Consider the following 14644-nt stretch of genomic DNA (forward strand, 5'->3'; position numbering starts at 1 on the left):
AGGGGCGATTAGGGGAATCACAAATGAGTGATTATGGGCTAGGTTGATGTGGGACCTTGAGACCAACATACCATAAAAATGTCTTCATCCTCGGTGCCACGGTTCAGATAGTTATTTAGGAAAAACTGCATTTTTTGGGTTTCGGGGGGCCCAGCGCAGGGAGGGAGTGGAAAACGAAAATTTTCCGTAAAATTCTAGTGGGGCTACATACCCACAAAATTTCATGTGCCCCGGTTGTTCGGTGTCCCGGGTAGGCTATCGTTGACCAAAAATTCAGGAAGTAGATGACGAAAAAAAAAAAAAAAAACTTTGACAATACCTAGCCTATATGACCGCTTCGCTAGCGGCGGTCATAATAATTCCCCCGCACAAGTGGTTTCATTTCAAAGATTCTACCAATCGAAATAGCCTACCAGAAATATGGGCATTCTAGAACATCTCTGAGGTCTGAGCTGAGCGCTTGCTTTGACTGGCTTGAGCCTGTGCGTGAAGGGTGCACAACTCTACGTTTGGTCAGTGATTTCTTTCTTTATTTTATTCCAATTTCGGGTCTGTCAGTCAGAGTGAAAACCGGGGACTTTTCCGGGGACAGTCCCCGAACCGGGCACGTCTGGTCACCCCTAGTAGAGGGTCCCTAAAGCCAAACCGAAGTATCCCGAGGTCTTTATGTGGTCGGATAGAGTCCAGAATGAATTTCATCAAGCCAGTACCTTTCCGGAAATGTTGCCATCTTTGCTGCCATCTTCAGGGGAAAGTCCGTAGGAGTCGATTGCTGAGTGTGGAGTAACGGAAACGGAAACTGAAATTCACAATTTAAATTTTTTTTTTTTTTTTAAACATAGTCCAGTCCATACAACTTCATTTCAATTTCGAAAGAAATACTGGACTAGGTTTAAAAAAAACTGACTCTTATGTGTACATAACTCCTGTGTTGGCTCATCTCATCTGCACTGGCTACTTGTGTAGCACAGAATGAACTTTATATTTTTACTTTTTTTTTTTTCAAAGCCCTCAATATCTGTGACCTTTTACATCTTTTCTGTGTTTCAAGATCACTTTGGTCCTCTTCTCTTAACCTCCTTTGTCCCCATTACATGCCTAAAATAATAGTCTATCAACCCACCACTGACTGTTTTAAGCCTAAAACCTTTTTCCCCAAAGCTTTTAATATGCCATAAATCTACTCTACAAGTACAGGTCTGTTTTACAGCTACAAATCATCCTAGTTACAAATAATTTGGATTCCATATCTGAGCCATCTTGTTATTATATTGTTTGCATTGCATATTGTTCCCCCATTTACAGAGCTACGACTGTGCTCAATTTAGATTGGCCGAGTTCACCTTTAAAAGGGCTATGTGTGGAATTCTGCAGGATATGAGATACAAAGTAGTATTGCAATAGTATGGTTCAAACAGGGTCTGAGGCTGACTGCTTAGCATGCTGACTTTGGATGGTCTGAGCAAGAGAGAAAGCATAGATGCTTCTGAAAAAAAGATAATTTCTTCACATTTGGTTGTTAAACAGCCCCACGCATCAATATGGTGTGGCATCTTAAAAGTCAGTACATTTTTAATAAATAAATTAAAAATGAGTAAATATTTCTGATTTACCGGTCCTTTAACATGATTACCGATATGCCAACACACAGTTCTCTTATTAATTATAATTAGTCACAGTAATTTACATCCAAGCATATTTAAGAAAAAAACATAATCACCGTCATTTATTTTTTTGTTTCAAAAGTTTGCACCATCAAAAAAAAGAAAACATCCATGTAATATTTTTTTTCAAGAAACGAGTAGAGTCCAAAATGTCCACACTGGACAATGTAAAAACAAAACAAAAAAGGTAATTCAGCAGTCGTGGTATCAGGGAGGAGGGGGTAAAGAGAGTGTGTGTGTGTGTGTGTGTGTGTGTGTGTGTGTGTGTGTGTGTTGCGTCTTCATCATTCTCTCATTTCTCCATCCTCCTCCTCTTCCTCCACTCCTCGGATGTACAAAACATTGTTACACCTGTAGGACAGAGAAGGGAATGGAAGGTGAAAAACTGTCTGACCCAAGTCATTCACACATTTAAAACTCATTCAACCACAAAAAAGAAATTCAAATATATGTGCATATTTCCTTGTAATGCAAATAAAAAAACTGTCTAGTCAAGGAAGGAGTTATAAACATCTGATGGCTCAAATTATAAGGTTGTCAGGGCAACTTAAAAGGAATCACTAAATAAAATGTGTCATAATTCCAACCAGTCATATTGCTCAAGTTTAAAGATTGTATGCAGATTTCAAAATCAAATTGAAAAATTGAATGAAAACCAAGCAAGTGCAGGAATTAAAAATCCATCAATGCTGAAGGTTAGGTGATGTTAGGATACATCCTTCCAATCCCCTTCAGTGCTTTACTTTAAAGTTTGTAACCAACTTCAACCTTTTAGCCTGGCGATCATACCCCTAATAGCGGACGTCACCTTCCGACCCCACAACCCTGTGCCCCTGGCAGCATGCTAGGTTAGAGGAAAATTCTGGCAATTTTTCACATAGATCTCAGTTTCTCGAGATCACTGAGTACTGCTGTTACAGGGAAAAACAAAACCAATAGATTCTACCTAGCTCGGGTTGCTACAGCCAACAGCTAGAGCAGTTAACTGAATCTAACAAATCAGACCTCACTTTTAAAGTGTGGTCAGATTAAATTTTAATCCAGAAGTACAGGTATCCACATTCTGCATATGCATATCTAAAGCTTTAAAACATATTGTCCTGAGCATTGCCCAATGCATATTTACTGTGGGAGGTTGATGCAAGCACAGAGATCCGCATATGCTAGGAAAACTTACCGAACCAAAACCTCTCCTAGATGTCCCGCCAACGCTCCATCTACATACTCCTCTGTGTTTGCCAGCTAGAGTGAAAAAGACAGACAGAAATATAAAGACTGTGGAGAAGTCACAGACACAACTGGAGGAGCGCTCTTGATAAACAAGTATCCATCGATCAAAGTATAGTACCAAGCCAAGTAGCCTTGGATACATATATACATATAATATATTTATTAATTTAGCAGACGCTTTTATCCAGGGTGACTTGAAAAAAATGAGGAAAAACGTTCAAGCTACGACGCAGAGGAGACCTTAGGTAGTGTGCTAAACCTTCACACAACCACTAAGGAAAAAACAGATTGGTACCAATTCAACAACAACGTTCATTGAGGTGTGCTGGCAATTCTTGTAGTGACCATAAGGGGAAAAAACATGATTTGCAGTGCGTTGAATGATCGAATTAATCTTACCTGCATATTCATGTAGCCGTCTACGGAGACGAGATAACCTTTGTATTCCATTCCCCACTTCAGCTTGACCATCACAGGCTTGCCCGTCAGGCCGTTTAGGAATGGCTTCGGGTTCAGCGGTAAACTCTACAGTAGAAACGGAAAACGAAGATTAGTTTAAGTCTTGGGTCTCTCCAGTGCCATTAAGTTATCATGTCCAGCATGTGCTTAGCGTTCTATGGATCTTAGACAGTGATGCTTGCATGCGTAACGTTGCACTCCTTATCGAATTATTTTCAAGTTCTCGCCAGTCCACATACGAAACAGTATACTGGTGCTTCATAACATGTTCTATGTCATCTTTGATGCAAAACATACCTAATATCATTCAGTTATTTTGAATGGGCTATGCTAGCAGTTAGCTAGCAACTATATACTAACTATTACTACTTCAGCAACGCCGATACGTAGGGAAAACGTTGCATGACCATAGCCGCCAAACACGATTCAATTAAGTTTCCTGACAAAAGTGTAAATAAACAGCGCCCTATATATTAACTTACCATATCTGTTAAAATGTGACGACGTTCCTTCTTTTTTCTTTATATTGTTGTGCTTAGCAGGCTACAATGAATTACCAACCCACACGCCTTGCCGCCGCTGAGGAACTTCCTGGTAACCTTTAACCTTTGCCTTGTTTTTCCTCGTAAGAAAATGTTTAGCGCCCTCTAGTGACCTGGCATGGCCATTTCCCCACGATAGGATCCTAGGTCTTGTGTGGGGGATAGGCAAATGATTATCACATCCATTAATGCGGCATTATGCCAGTTTTGCCACTAATGATCATCTCATCAAATAAAGCGTCTCTATGCGAGCTTGCCACCTAAAAAGGCAGGGAAAACATTGCAAACACCACTTAGAGCCTTTTTTGTGCTAGAAGCTTGCATGCAATACAATACATGTCTTTTGTCAACAGTCAGCGCTTCGCCGTGAAAGTTTTTCTTTTTTTTTTCAGTTCAAGCCCCGAACACAGAACTGCATATAGTGCACATCCTGGATGACTGGATATGCAGCTATCTGTCCTTCACAGTGTGTGTGTGTGTGTGTGTGTGTGTGTGTGTGTGTCTGTGGGGAGGGGGTGTTAGGGGATACCTCCCTAATATTGTTGCATAGGCTACTTCAAAAAGTGGTAACTGCTGTATAGTGTTGCTTTAAAGCTTTTCACCTTTACAAAGCCAATTTGATGGTAAACAAACTTGTAATAAGTGAATCGTTCACTTAGCATAGGCCTAGCTATTAAGCATAGACATAGAATCCCTACTGAGAAAACCAGCCATGCCGCGGTGGACCACCAAATCTCGTGAGAATCGCAAAACATTACCTTTTCAGTAAATATAGCTCTTTGGAGATAGTTTTTGCCTGTTGTTAATCCATCACCTCCACAACAAAAGCATTTGCATTGTGTACAGGGGGATAAGTCATGAGAAGTTTGCTATTTACAATAGCAGGGTAACATATAAATAAATCGCGGCTCTAGAGGGAGCTACAGTCGCCAAAAATACCTAAACAAGCATAGTGTACCTTTAAAGTCCATTTTAACTGCTACAGAGGTGACACCACTGCGGAAAAGTTAGCATAGGCCTAATAGATATTCAACATTGAATATTCGACATATTCAAGGAATGCATTTAACACTTTAATGAGTGGCGACTTTATGTCAGGTCAAATGTGGTGCATTCCTGAAAAACACATGGACAAATGTTGCAAACCTTAAATATTAAAAAAATATAATTAAAACAGCGGTTCCCAAACTTTTTTCTCGCGGACCACCTTCTACATCCTGACTCGGCTTGCGTACCCCCACTATCTGACACATAAAGAAGTAGCACAATTGACGCATTCCAGGCATCATGTTTAATTAGCCGCCCTACATGATAGCAAATAACAAAATGTCCAACTGGTCTATGAGGTAGGCTACAAATGATTTCCTTTAATTTCCCGTTTCCATATAATTATAATCCGATTCGAAATTATTTATTTTTTATGAATTAATTAGATTATGATTATTAATTAATCATTTTTAACACCTTTCCGACATTCCCCCTTTTCATCTCGCGTAGGCTACCCCCCAGTGTCAGCTCCACAGTTTGGGAATCGCTGCATTAAAACAATAAACTTCTGTAAAGTTAGGAGAATTTCAAACAGAGGTGTTTGGAGTGGCGGATACCTCTGCATAGGCCTCCGGAGTGCAGGACTTTTCCTTCTCGTTTCAGTCTGCTCCATCTTCCAACAACACTGGCCTACCTGGGTCTCCCCTCAAAAGCAAAAAGTTGCTCATCAGGGAATAAATAAATAAATTAGTGTTGTCACAATACCAAAATTATGACTTCGATACGATAGCCTACCTGCCACAAATATCTCGATGCTTGATCCTGAAACGATAACACGGCGAAATCCTAAAATATCTGGAAAAGAAAGGACGCAGACCTCCAAGTGTATTGAGTCATTTGTAGTGTTAATTTTGTCACCTATTTTTAATTTAGTCTTAGTCTTAGTCTTGTGACGAAATGTCCTTTTTAGTCTTTGTCATATTTAGTCATTCAAATATCATTTTTGTTAGTCAAGTTTTAGTCAAAAGAAAACTAAAGGTATCTTAGTCTTAGTCAGTTTTAGTCAACACATTTTAGTCTTTTTTTTTATAACAAATTATTTCTGATTACCATTTGAGTCAAATAGTGTTTCACACATCTCAATTTTCCAACAATATTGTGTGTCCACAGGGCTACTCGTCTGTTATAATTACTCATTCTGATTTTTTGTCAGTCAGTATGTTTACATGCACAGGTAAGTCGAGCTACAGTAGCTCGGCTGGGATTTGACCATAGACAGTAAAAGATTTGACTGGACCACTGTCATATTAAGTAGACCAGTGTTTCTCAAAGTGTGGTCCGGGGAATCACTGGTGGTCCGCAAAGCTATCCCAAGTGGTCTGCGAGCAGACGTGGTAAAATATAATATATATGAGTTGTTTGCAATATAGAACCAACTTGTATGTAAAAACAGTTCTGCAACACTGTCTATGTAAGATATGCCAGTTTAAATCAGTATGAATCCACACAATAAGCAAAGTGCAAAGACAATAAGCAAGGTGGTTCAGTGAGTAGGCCTATAGTGTAGACTAATTATAGGCTACTGTTGAAGTAGGTCTAATCTTTTTTTTTTTTGCTAGGGTTAGTTAAGTGGTCCTGAAACTGAAAAAGTTTGAGAAACACTGTCGTAGACCAAAGTATTAATGTTTTACTCAGCCTCGCTAGATGGCTAGATGGCGATATGTAAACACAACACATTCCCCAAACAGACTCTCCATCTTAGCCATAGCTAACTTGTTATGAACTTTCCATATTAGCTTACTTGCTAGCAAACTTTGCATCATCAGTCTAACTAGTTAAATAGTTGACATTACATGATGAACATTTTCGTATGGACATTCTGGGGGATGTTAATTTGTATGAGAGAAGCTTCAACTTCTGGGTATGTAGCATTGTGGCATAAAGCTTAGGTTGCTAACTCTGGCAGAAATCTCCATTGTTCTTGTTCCATGTAGTTTCGTGTTGCAGCCACAGGGTTGCAGCAACAGCACGTAGACTAGCCTACAGGAAAGCTGTTGCGTATGAACTCATTCGGAATATTTTGAAAACGTAACAGCTAGATATTCTGTCTTCTCATTTTGTAGATGAAAATGAAGAGAGATTTTATCTTAGTTTTTATTTCATGCAAAACATTTTAGTCTCGTCTTTTTTCGTCAAAAATAATGCATCTTAAGATAGTCTTAGTCAGTGTTTCAGGACATTACTGCCGTCTCGTCATCGTCTCGTCTTAGTCATGAAAAAAAAGGTTGTTGACGAACATATTTCCTCTCGTCTCGTCTGACGAAATTAACACTAGTCATTTGTGTTGAATTTGGTGCACTTTTGTAGTGTGCAGGTCAATTCTGGGTTCTAAACTTCCTACATAATTATTATTTTTATAGTCAGTAAAATAATAATGTGTGAGTGATTTAAGTCCTTTATTGTTTGTTATAGTTCATTTTCATTGTGTTGTGTTTTGGCAATAAAGTACCATTAAATAGCCAACGACACTGGCCTACCTTGGTCTCCCCTCAAAAGCAAAAAGTTGCTCATCAGGATAAAAATAAATAAATAAATGAATAAATAAATAGCGTGCTTGGGCTGTGCCTCAAACAATCCTTCCATAGGAGGGAGAGGTATCACTTAATTGGATGTTAAGCTCAAATATCAACATAGGCTATATTTGCCTAAACTGATTTTGACCAATTGATCACCTTAACAGCCCAAGGTGTAGCCAGAGACGGTTGATAAAGCTTTAAGGGCTGTTAAGGTGATCAATTGTTTATTGTATATTAAGGATCTTTGGTGTAGCCTACCAAAGGCATGAAATGTGTGTCACTGGCATATCCTAGCTAATGTTTTTTTTTTTTTGTATTGTTGTTGCCCTCGGCCGTAACTACGGCAACCTGTCAGCACATGCTCAGACTCTAAGTTTGTATCACACTCTCTCTCTCTCTCTCTCTCTATCTCTCTCTCTCTCACACACACACACACACACAAACACACACACTACAATGTGAATACAATTTCAACATTACTTCATTCAAGCTACATACCACATCACTCCACACACTTGTGTCTGCCACTGCTTGTCACATACTGTAATTTGTACAATATGACTTTCTCTCTCACACACTGTCACACAGGCACGCACACACACACACACACACACACACACACACACACACACACACACACACACACACAGACACAGACACACACACAGCTGAAGATTTGTGATCAGAAGACATGTTGGGAAATCCCCATAATAATTCATTAAGACATCTCAATCTCACATACCTCTCTCTTTCTCTGTAAGTCATGGCTTATAAACATGTAACACAATGAATGGAAGGGGAATTTGTGTGTATGTGTGTGTGTAAGTGTGTGTGTGTGTGTGTGTGTGTGTGTGTGTGTGTGTATGTATGTAGGTAAGTATGTGTGTGTGTGTGTGTGTGTCTGTGGGTCACCCTCTGAACAGGGCTTTGTCTCTGTAGCTCTCAGTGATAAAACTCAGGAATGCTGCTGAACAAAAGCAATAAACTTCATTATACAGAACAAGCCATGGACTGTCTCCCCGTGGTCCTATAGAACATACACACACACACACACACACACACTCACTCACACACACTCACAGGCTCACAAGCATGCACATGCACAAACACATGAATAGAAACCGAACAGACACGTGTACACACACATTACTCATTAACATTGCACAGTATGATTGTGCCTGTACACACACACACACACACACACACATACACACACACAGAGACAGAGAGAGAAAGAGAGAGAGAGAATGTGAAGAAGACAGAAACATGAGCACATAAAATGAAGCAACTTAGAGAAACACTAACTTAACTAACCTATGTATTAAGATAAAGCAGCTTTGGTTTTTTGACCAGAGATGCCACCATGGTAACCATAGCTACCCCCCCTCCCCTAATTCATTGGCTACAGCGTCATGGGCTCGTGACATTAGCCAATGAGAGTCCTGCAAGAAGCAGTTGGCCTGGCATACTACGGATGAAATAGACCAGAGAATTGCACAAACAGCCAAGATGGACACACTCAAACACACACACACAAACACACACCCTCTTGCACACACTCAGACAAACACATGTTGTGTTGCACACACATACAAACACTCACAAAATTCACAGACATTTTCAACAAAATGCATCTATGTTCACAAGTATAAGCGTGAATGCACATGATACACACTCACACACATACACATAAACAGGACCTGTGGATAAGTTGCAGTGTGTGTGTGTGTGTGTTTGTGTGTGTGCGTATGCGTGGATCGGCTGGGCAGTTAATGTTTATTGTGAGCATCAGAAAGGCCACCACTGTGTTCATCTAAACAGACCAGTGACCACAGAGTGGCAATTAGAGAAAGACAGAGCAGAGGAATGGAGGAATGGATAAATAGATGGATAGATAGATGAATAGATGGATGGATGGATGTCTTCCACAGCGTATGTCCTCAAAGTCAGGGACTGGAGGAAGGCAAAGGTGTGAATTCACACACACACACACACACACACACACACACACACACACACACACACACACACACACAAGCTTTGAGTGCTGTATTTGAAACAACCACACACACATATAAACAATCTCACACATACACAATGCATAAATATACAGTAGTTGCTTGATAGAAAAAAATGTAAACACAAAGCTGCTTTTGAAACAAATACCCAAACACACACACACACACACACACACACACACACTTAAACAGACACAAACATCCACATGCCTATGTTGGAAGCCATCCGTGAAATGTTTGGAATAACTGCATCTACGTCACTCAGTCAGGAAGCTGTTGAAAAACATTCTCCCCTAAGGCAAACATTCCACACATACACACACACACACACAAACCACCCACTCCTTTAGACATGACCTTATTTAAAGCACTTCCACACTGAAGCACGGAACATTCAGTTTGTCTTGCGCACACACACACACACGCACGTACACACACTCAAGCACAGAGCTCACCAAGGCGCCAGTTTGTGATGGGGCTGATGGAGATATTTATTTTCTATGCCTATATAACAACTGACAAGTAGATCTGTCTGCTACAAAGGGGAAGCATTACATGGCATGGGCAGACATAAAGACAAAAAATGGAATAACAGTGTGCTGACTGTAAAAATTATTTTCTTTCCTTCTCTCTCTCCACACACACACACACTCACACACACACACACACACACACACACACACACACTCACACACATTCAAACACATACAGAAATACTATTATATACAAATTTCTCTCCGATCTTACCTCAATAAGGCAACATGGACTTTATGGCTTTTATGATTTAAAACATACTTTTTAATAATTGTTCCTTTATAAATGAAACTTGTTTGAATTTGTGTGTGTGTGAGTGTGTGCATGTATGTGTGTGTTTTGTGTGTGTTTGTGTGTGTGTGTGTGTGTGATTTGTTGGCAAAGAGGATACAGTGCCACAGATAACGTTGCATCAAAGTAGTTTTGCCACTCCAACTCCATCACCTCCCACCAACCACACACGCATATACACACACACCCAGAAACAGACACGCAGGCACACACACACACACACACAAACACACTTATACAGAAACAAACACGCAGAAGCACAATCACCCAGAAAACTGGAACATCTTTTCTAATGGTGTGATACTGCAATGTGACACAGTATAAAGGAATGTATGTGTGTGTGTGTGTGTGTGTGTGTGTGTGTGTAAGTTAGCATCTGTGTATGTGCAAAAGTGTGTCTGCCTGCTCATGTTTGTGTGTGTGTGTGTGTGTGTGTGAGTGTCCGTGTTCCAGCAGGAATCTGACAGTGTTGTCCCACTTGGGTTAAAGTGCATTTCCAATAGACGTCTTTGAGAGTCTCTCTCTCCCTCTCTCTCTCTTTCCCTCTCTCTTTATCTCTGCATGTGAGGTTTCTTGCTTTTCTTCGCTGTGGCAATACTGCCATAAGAGTCCTCTTTGCTCCATTCCTCCTCTCCTCCTCTTCCTCTCACCCCTCCACTCCTCTTCCTCCTCGTCTCCTCTCCTCCTCCGCTGCTAGGCACAGCTATGTTTGAGGACGTGGAGGACTTTGCGTCCGAGGCTGGTGGTCCATCGCTTCACAAAGCTCTTCATGTTGACCAGGAGACGACCCTTCTTCCTGTCTGAGTGGCCTGCCACCAAATATTCCACACCTGAACAAACACACACACACACACACACACACACACACACACACACACACACACACACACACACACACACACCATAAACATTCAAAACAAAATAGTGTGTGCGTGTGTGTGTGTGTGTATGTGTGTATGTTTACCCACCTGGGTAGAGGACAGGGCAGGTGCAGCCTCTTGCTGTCCAGGATTCCGGGTAGAGAGTGATAGTTCCCCGCTCGAGCCTCAGTGCGGAGCTCTCCCACAAGGCCCCCTTAGGCCTCAGTTCGGAGCTGCGCCACAGGACTTTCCTCAGCTTCACCAGCACCTCCGCGTGGGAGCCCTTGTCATGAGCCGACACCACCTTCACTTTCACAACTGACAACATATGTACACACACATGCAAACACATACACCCAATGCATAAACATATTAAACCTCAATGAAATACTTGCATTCTATTGTATTGCAAAAGAACAGTATGATTAATTGTGTGTGTTTGTGTGTGTGTGGCTTGTGTGTGTTACCCACCATAGTCATATTTCATGGTGCAGAAGATTTTGCTGTTTCCCAGGTCTGGTTCCTTACAGACACACTTTTCTGCATGGATAAAACACACACACACACACACACACACACACACACACACACACACACACACAAAGAAAAAGAGAAGCAAACTGGTTGGTGGCCCGTAGAGGGTTTGTAACATTAGGACTGCCATGGAGTCTGGTCGGAGAAAATGAACAGTACCCGAAGAGCGCAAGGCTGAGAAGAGCTCCTCCACACGGAACAGCTCACTGGAGTTCCCCCTCTGAGGCACCTCCAGATCAGGTCTGCACACACACACACATGCACACACACACGCACACATTCGATATCTCACAGTACTTATCACTTAAAGATGGACTAACCAAAAATACATGTATACAAGTGTGTGTGTATGTGTGTGTGTATATGTGTGTTTACAGTATATATGCGTGAGTGTCTGTGTGCATGTGACTGTGTGTGTGTGTGTGTGTGTGTGTGTGTGTGTGCATGTGCGTGTGTGTGTGTGCGTGCGCGTGTGTGTTGTGTGTGTGCGTGTGTGTGTGTGTGTGCATGTGCATGCGTGTGTGTGTGTGTGCATGAGGTCACACTCACAGAGCTACACAGTCTCCGGTGTAGGGGTCGCAGTCACCTGCGCAGTTGCATGGCTTGCAGCCGTAGTCATGGAAACCCCAGTAACCCACTCTGCACCTGTCACACTGCGACCCGCCCACACCGGGCTTGCACACACACTCGCCGTTACCATGGTCACAGAATGCTCCGCCACCATCGTCGGTTGCCACGGTTCCCTTAGGATCGCACTCACATGCTGTGGGCAGAGCAAGGATAGAGCATGACATGTGGTATCACACACACACACACACACACACACACACACACACACACAGCCTAAACATTACACACCTAAAAAAAGATTCCACACATAACAAATAAAGATGAAAAACAGCAGAGAGTATTATGATTTTCTTTTGTACAGTACGTGTAAATTGTTGCCTGGAAAAGAGAGCAGGTGTGTGTGTGTGTGAGGGTGTGTGTGTGTGTGTGTGTGTGTGTGTGTGTGTGTGTGTGAGGGGGTGGGTGTTGGGGGGGAGTTGGTAGTTGTTTTGAAATCCTGCTGATAGAGGAATTTCCCATCCAGTCTTTAAAAACATTTTTACCATTCCAGAACTCTCATCACACACACACACACACTCCCTTCACTGTCATTCTCCTTTGCCAGCCAGCCGCCCATGCTTCAACCCCCCCACCACAAGCACACACATACACACACACACACAGACAAACACACTCCTGAAAATGTGAGACCACCTGATTAGAATTCAACAGAATGTCCCTGCTGCCCTAAGTATGCATGTGTGTGTGTGTGTGTGTGTGTGTGTGTGTGTGTGTAGGGGCCCAGAATCACATAGGGTGTGATTGCTTCTTCCTTCCTTAAGTCATCAGTCCATTTTTCCCTTCTAACCCCCTCTCCCCTTTACATTCCCTTGTATAAATACACACATCACACACACACACACACACACACACACACACACACACACACTAAATCCTCTTCTTTTGCACACACTTCCTATATGAACACTACCCTCACTTTCTCAGAGAAAAAACACACACACACACACATAGAGCCAGGTGCCCATCAGGACTTGCGTGTTGCAGCTTGCCACCCCAGCTATCAACATTCCGGCTCATGCCAGACATAAACCTCAATCCGTGGGAGAGAGAGGTGGTGTGAGAATGTGTGTGTGTTTCTATGTGTGAGTGTATTTGGGGTGGGATAAATAGGACAAAGAGAGGACCCAGATAGAGAGGACAAAGTGATCAGTAATTAATCTTCGAGAAAATAGTTATACGCTCTCTTTCTCTCTCTCTGTCTCTCTCTCTTTCACACACACTCACATAGTACATGGAGAATTAAACAACTTCAATGAGAAACTAAAATCTGTTCTCTGCAACATCTTTTCATCTAGGAGGTTAATGCAACCCGGATACAACATCTACCCCCACCCCTATTAAGCAACCTAATCCTTAAATCACCCACACACAGACACACACACACACACACACACACACATGTGCACACACCACACATACACGCATGTGTGTGCACGCACACGCAAACACACACACACACACACACACACACACACACACACATAGCATACACAAACTCAGTCAACCTAATCTTTAAGTGCATGAATTCACACACACCTACACACATAGATTATCAACATCCCAGTTTCTAGTTTCACGTTCAGTTTCTATGAAAACATCAACCGTGTTTCAAAAAAAGAGAGATAGAGTCAGTAAGGAAGAGAGAGTGAGAAAGTGTGAGAGAGAGAGAGAGAGAGAAGGTACACTACAGTATTAAAGAACTGTTGTAAAAGTTCAAGAAAAAAAATTCAGAAACACCCAACAGCACATGTAGGGCAGAATTAGCCCAGTATCACTAAAACTCACACACATAGTATCACTAAAATACTCAAACACATAGACTACTCTAATCTATACCTCTAATGCATACCTCTCATTTAATTGTCTATGAACACCCCCACCCCACACACTCAAAATCATCTCTCTCTCTTACTGAAAATCGTCTCTCTCTCTCTCTCTCTCTCTCTCTCTCTCTCTCTCTGAAAATTGTATCTTTTGAGTTGTGTGAAGCATGTAGTAACTGTATACAGAAACATTTACACACACACAAAATGTAATGTGTGTGTTTATTTCAGTGGTATGGAGTGTTACGAAGGAATAGCACAAGTGTTGGGTGTAAGTCTGCAAGTGTTTCAGAGGTATTTTCAGTAGCCTGAAAAGTTGTGGGTTCGATTCCCGGCTTCCACCATTGTGCCCTTAAGCCAAGTTTTTCTCAGTTGCTTTGGCACATTTCTTAGATCAGAATGGTAATTCTCAAAACTGTTGGTTTAAACTCCATATCATCTTATCACGTGTGCACATCATTGAAGCAGTTTCTCCCCATTTTGAACAAAAAGCAAT

General features: G+C 41.6%; 2 protein-coding genes across 2 annotated transcripts in view; both read right to left on the reverse strand.

The window, feature by feature from the left end:
* Positions 1-1698: 1698 nt before the first annotated feature.
* snrpf (small nuclear ribonucleoprotein polypeptide F) lies at positions 1699-3972 on the reverse strand. The gene is made up of 4 exons (XM_048268317.1): positions 3836-3972; positions 3294-3419; positions 2842-2906; positions 1699-2015 (listed from the first exon to the last, which is right to left on the reverse strand). Exons 1-4 carry the CDS (start codon positions 3836-3838, stop codon positions 1949-1951), a joined length of 261 nt encoding a protein of 86 aa, XP_048124274.1. The 5' UTR covers positions 3839-3972; the 3' UTR covers positions 1699-1948.
* Positions 3973-9942: 5970 nt separating this feature from the next.
* ntn4 (netrin 4) overlaps positions 9943-14644 on the reverse strand; it is a 19941-nt gene continuing 15239 nt past the window's right edge. Inside the window, exons 6-10 of the mRNA XM_048268723.1 lie at positions 12245-12458; positions 11855-11937; positions 11633-11701; positions 11270-11479; positions 9943-11131 (exon numbers count right to left, since the gene is read on the reverse strand). Of these exons, the coding sequence (XP_048124680.1) occupies positions 10995-11131; positions 11270-11479; positions 11633-11701; positions 11855-11937; positions 12245-12458 (713 nt within the window). The 3' untranslated portion in view covers positions 9943-10994. The remainder of the gene's footprint in view (positions 11132-11269; positions 11480-11632; positions 11702-11854; positions 11938-12244; positions 12459-14644) is intronic.

This window comes from Alosa alosa, chromosome 17 (genome assembly GCF_017589495.1).
Source record: "Alosa alosa isolate M-15738 ecotype Scorff River chromosome 17, AALO_Geno_1.1, whole genome shotgun sequence".
In the NCBI taxonomy this organism is placed as follows: domain Eukaryota; kingdom Metazoa; phylum Chordata; class Actinopteri; order Clupeiformes; family Clupeidae; genus Alosa; species Alosa alosa.